Source organism: Bactrocera neohumeralis, unplaced genomic scaffold (assembly GCF_024586455.1).
Source record: "Bactrocera neohumeralis isolate Rockhampton unplaced genomic scaffold, APGP_CSIRO_Bneo_wtdbg2-racon-allhic-juicebox.fasta_v2 cluster09, whole genome shotgun sequence".
NCBI lineage: Eukaryota > Metazoa > Arthropoda > Insecta > Diptera > Tephritidae > Bactrocera > Bactrocera neohumeralis.
The window spans coordinates 20368627-20374290 of NW_026089622.1; the positions used below are offsets into that span (position 1 = coordinate 20368627).

At 31.4% G+C, this 5664-nt stretch overlaps 1 protein-coding gene across 1 annotated transcript; it reads right to left on the reverse strand.

Moving 5' to 3' along the window:
• Window positions 1-1602: 1602 nt before the first annotated feature.
• Window positions 1603-4128, reverse strand: LOC126764133 (uncharacterized). The gene is made up of 2 exons (XM_050481931.1): window positions 3896-4128; window positions 1603-3781 (listed from the first exon to the last, which is right to left on the reverse strand). The coding sequence occupies exons 1-2, from the start codon at window positions 4075-4077 to the stop codon at window positions 3052-3054; spliced, it is 912 nt and encodes a 303-aa protein (XP_050337888.1). The 5' UTR covers window positions 4078-4128; the 3' UTR covers window positions 1603-3051.
• Between the last annotated feature and the right edge of the window lie 1536 nt (window positions 4129-5664).

Here is a 5664-nt window from a genome sequence, read left to right on the forward strand (position 1 = left end):
TTTAAAAGGAATATGTGAAACAAATAGCGATGATGATTCAGAATGCATAAAATCGTTAAAAATAAAACTCAGCACATTGTTAAATGATGTCGTAGTTATAAACTAAACAATTTTTCACAAAATTGCTTTGCTTTTGTTTCCACCGTCTAATAAATTGTTACAGTTTACAAATGAAGAAAAAAATTATATAAAACTACATTGCAAAAACATGCTAGAAGCATTAATTATTGAGCAAGATCAAAGCAGTAACGAAAGTAGTCAATTAAATTCTCTCTCAAATAATAAGGAACAACTTTTCTCAGGATTTCTTCAGCCTTCAAATCCAACAAATAATCTTGATCGAGTTCAAAATGAATTACTATTATACGAAAACGTTAATGAAGTAATGTACGACAATTTTGATGTTTTACAACGGTGGGAATTAAATAAACTTAAATTTCTGTTACATTTTAAATTGAGTTTAAAAATCTTAGCAACACCGGCTAGTAGTGCCTCGTCTGAGAGAATATTCTCAAATGCCAAAAATTTACTTTCTGAAAAGCGTTGTGTTATTGGGTCTAACCCTGTTACTGTAGGAAAAATCATGTTTTTACATACGAATATCTAAATTAATTAATTATTTCTAGAGTTTAAACTAATAGGAAACATATGTGCAACATTTAAAACGAATTTGATAATTATCTTTTCTAAATTTCTGAAGTCATTAATTTTTTAAATAAATTATTTTTAAGTTCAAAAAGACTGGTGAATGTTTTACACATTTTTTTTTAAATAAATGAATTATGTATATATTGTATATTTTTGTTAGATAAATGAATTGCTTCTTTTTTGTTTAAGTTTTTAATAGCGCAAGTTTTTTAAATTATATGAGACTGAAGGGCCTTACATTTTATTTTTTAATACAAGAATTATGTGTATATTTTTTTGTTGAATTAGTGAATTTCTTTTTTATTTTATAGTTTAGAATACATAAAAATAAAAAATACATATGTATCCATGTATGGTATTTGATGCTTTTCATTACAATTTCATTTCATGATATGGGCAAATCCTGCGTTACGAACGCCACATTCGTACGCGTTTTCGGATTGAAATATAACAATTTTTTGGTCTTTCAAAAGACATACCTTCAAGTTATACACAGTGTTTAGTGGGATTTGAGTGTACTTTCGAATGTCATCAAAATATTTTTTGTAACAGGTTTAAGCTGCGAAAAATTTGATCTCAAAGTATTGCTACGTACGCTACAAAAAATGGAAGTAGCTTTGAAGGTTGAGGTATGTTTTCGTAATTTTTAGCAAATTTTGTATAATAAAGCACACCAAACGAAAGACTTTAAAGAAAGATGAATATAAGAGAATTCTAAAATAACTTACTTGCAGCCAAAATATTTTGTAGTTTTTTATCAATGGCCGTGAACCCAACGTTACGCACGCTAAATATTTTCCAGTAGTATATAAATAAAAACAATTGTATTTATTTTAACAAAACAATTCATACTCTTTTTAATAAGATTATTTAATTCATATTTTATGTTTATAAATTAATTTATTAATGTATATATGTTTATAAATAAATTTTATGTTTTGCTGAATCTGCCGTTAGTGCTATTTCGAGCTCATTTTCATTAAGAAATGAAAAATAATGGCTGCTTTTTATTCCGGGAATCTTAACGTTAGCCCATTTCTCCGAAAGAAATGCAGTTGTATTTTTTATATATGTACTGCTTACATATAAAATAGAAATACCATTTATATTAATTTTTGCCAATTTAAAAAAATCATGGGCGTTATTAAGAAAAATATTCTGAGCTTTCACCATTTGCCAAATTTTTCTCTTTATGACAGCTCCAATTCCGTCTACTGCACCCTTTCCGTGAGCAGTTGTAAAAAAATTCCACTCAAAGTTGGTCAAATCTAATTTTTCTTTAAAAAACGGTATATGTAATACTCAAAATGAACGTTGAAAATTATTAAATATTATTATTTATTATACTGTAAAAATACAATTTTTTATGTATTATTAAATATTATACTGTAAACAAACAATTTTCTGTGGTACCAATATGCCGATAATCTAAAGTGACACTGAAAGATAACTGCAAATGATTCAAACGAAACCAAAGGCGAGACAACGTGAAATTTACCGTTCAAAAAAATATCAACAGTGATCTCAACATTGGTAGATCCAACTTCTTATGCTTTTTACTTTTGATTATGTTCATATTACTAAAAAGTCTCTCGACGTCAGCATTAGAGTGAGGTAATATCAAAGTTAACATAGCAAAAGAAGCCAATTTTTTGAATCCTCTTTGTCCTTGAGCATCCTTAAAGGCCAAAACTTCATACCAAAACTTTTTAGTATCTTTAGATTTATTCCACTTTAAGGTATGAATTTGATACCATTGGTCGTCTATTTGTGCAATCAAGTCTTCACTCTTATTGTGATTAAAATATTTGATTAAATCAGTAATAGCTTGTTTGTTAGGGTTTAGTGTACTATCAACACTAATCCTTGGGATCATGATCATTATGCCGACATTATTATGTAATCGAACTTTAACTTCAATAATTAAATTCACAATAAATGTTATACATCTTTGACGAATTGCTTTCTCGTCACTCTACTTTAGTCCCTGTTCTTTTAATTTTGTCATAGCAGTATTAAATCTATACCCTAAATTACATGTTGGATCAATGAAATCATTTATGTCTTGAGTAAAAATATTCACTCTTTGGGTAGGCAGTTTGATCTTATTAACAAGTAACTCATTTGAATTCACCAACTCGTCACTTAGTTTTGTTGGATCTGCATCTTTTGACTCAAATAATTTATTAACCCTATTTAGTTCAGTAAGTATTGGATAAAGAAAAGCAAGAAACGCAAAGTTAATGTCATCGTTATACATCCCATGCAAGACTTCTGCCGTGTAACATCTTTCGTCTAATTTAGCAATTGAAAAATGAGTTTTTAGCTCCAGCCACTGGTTATATATCCGTGAGACAGCTGATTCAATTGCTAACCACCTAGTTTGAGAGGACTGCACGATCTTCAGTGGGTTTTTCCATCATTTATTGCTTTATACAAATCTTTATATTTAGCTTGTCTTGACACAGATCGGGAGAACCAATTGTAAGTTTCACTAATTATATACTCTAGATTTCGTGGTAAAAACAGTTTAGCAGCACTGGAGACGGCTAATTGTAGTGAATGACATATACAACGGATTAAATTCAAATGAGGGACCTCTCTTTTTAATTTAGCGTAAACACCTTCATTTACACCAGTCATAACTGATGCATTGTCGGTTCCAATACCCATCATATTTATTAATTGTGATTCAAACCGCTGAAGAACGTCTTTAATTGCAGAAACAATACTATTAGCATCACAGTCATTTAACCTTACTAAATCTAAATATGTAGATACGACCTTCTCGAAACGATTACTGTAATAGATTATTACAATTCCTAGGTTTTTCATAATATCGATTGATTCATCAATTATGATACTGTAAGGTTGACCTTTTAAATCTTCTTTTAGTAGATCAGAGAAATGTGGTGCCCAAACATTCATGATGATATTTGAACACTTTGTTCGATGTAACTTTATTTTATCCTCTTCATTGGTAAGAGAGTGATTAATAGCCTGGCCTAAATGATCAATCACACATACGCTCGTGTGCATGGCTGTAAACAATGAAAGCCCAGCCTCTTTTGTTTTTGATACTTTAGTATCTACATATTGGTTTGAAAGGAAGTTTTGGATGAACCGTGTTAATCTGTAAATAATGTATATAATGTGTTATGTATGTAAATAATTGAAACTATAACTTCATTAAAATTGTAATTTAATGAAAAAGTGAATAATAAAAAATAATCTTATTTTGATTTACCTTAGCATTTTCTTTCTTTGGTTGTTGTATGACTTTTTAAATCTGTATAGTGATTCCGCAACCCTACACTTAGCTACTTTATTGCCGTCATTATCTTCTACAACTTGTAACCAATCTTTTAAAATAGGGTCTTTGAGCCAGAAATCTCTAAATTTTTGAGAATACTGTCGTTTACTAAACATTGTTATATGAGTATCTTAATGATGGAGTACATTACAAGTAATTTTTCACTTTAAAAGATTTAAAAAATGAAGATTTATTCTATAAGAAGAAAGAAAGAGCGAACAAGATAAAAGAGAACATATGAGTATATCAAACAATTGAGTATAGTGGAATGTAGCTGTTAAAAAGGCTCCCCCCTTGAGATATAACAGGCTATCTTTATATGTCTTATTCGTAGCTCTTCAAAAGCTTGAAATAGAACTAAAATATTATATGGGGGAAGGAATTGTGAAGACTATATATAATATACATTATATTATTAATTTTTTGTATTTACCGTCAGAGGGTATTTACCACTAAAACAAACCACAAGCCACTAAAAAAGTTTTTTGCCCACCAGCGGGAAAGTAAAACCACTGAGTTGGCAGCATTGGTTGTTGTTTGCTATACTCATAGATTTACTCGAAGATTTACTCATAGTTTACCCAAAATCTCATTTCATTTCAAACAATCGTCGCAACGCTATGAACTGACACGATACGATTGCAATCGAAGCCAGCCTTACGTTTACACGATCGTGATTGCCGAAGAACAGATTGTTCGTGTTGCATCAGGTCAGTTGACGCTGGCGGCTACACGAATTGATTACCAATGTTGTCTATGCTGAACTTAATTGATTTGATTGTGTTTTTGGCACGATTGTTTGTTCCGATTTTATCATACTCGTTGCAGCTCTCTGACACGCGCTAAAACATAAAATATAACACAGTTGTATCAAAAAGTCGACACTTTTCATAAATGTTCAAAAATAAATAAAATCTCAAAAGGAAGTTAAGGGATCACCATTCTCCCAATGCGATTGCATCTATCCAATCGCTCCTCATAAGGGTGAGTTATGGAAATCAACTATACAAAGCTTCAAATTAAGTATAAAGAATTATCTACTCCCCGCATCGAAGCCGTTCTCTATACACGGCCACTCCCTCGCAAGACCACTCTATTGCCACAGTCCAAACTCCAGGGCTAAGGAGTACCCATTCTGGCCATATCTGAGCCAAGCGACATCATATACATACGCAATACTAGGCAAAATATTCGCCTAGGCGGCCCAGGATGTTTAAATGAGTTAAGCATCCCCCCACTATACCTGAGAAAAACTGGCGCACCCTAGCAAGACAGCATAATACACCACATCCGATGGCACCGTACACTTACATAACCACACCACACCAACACAACTCACCACAACTGTACCCACTCAGCAAAAAGGATGGACATCGGGATAGGACATTCAATTCGTTCTAAGCACTTCGTTACACACATTCGTTTATACACTCCCTACTGCCTACGCTACTCTACCGCGATTCATTGTGATCTCGATAAGTGGAAACTCGATCTTCGGCATTGGTTTCTCGCCGCCCTGCTTATGGACATTTTTTCACAAATAAAACTTATATCATTTATAATATTTAAATTATAATTTCGTTAATTTATGTTGTTAAAATAAAAACAAAATCTAATTTTATTTAAAAGCGTTTGATCTATGTACCTAAATTGTGTATTTTTTTATTCACAGGGTAATCAGCGCCCGCTATTTTTTTGTACCA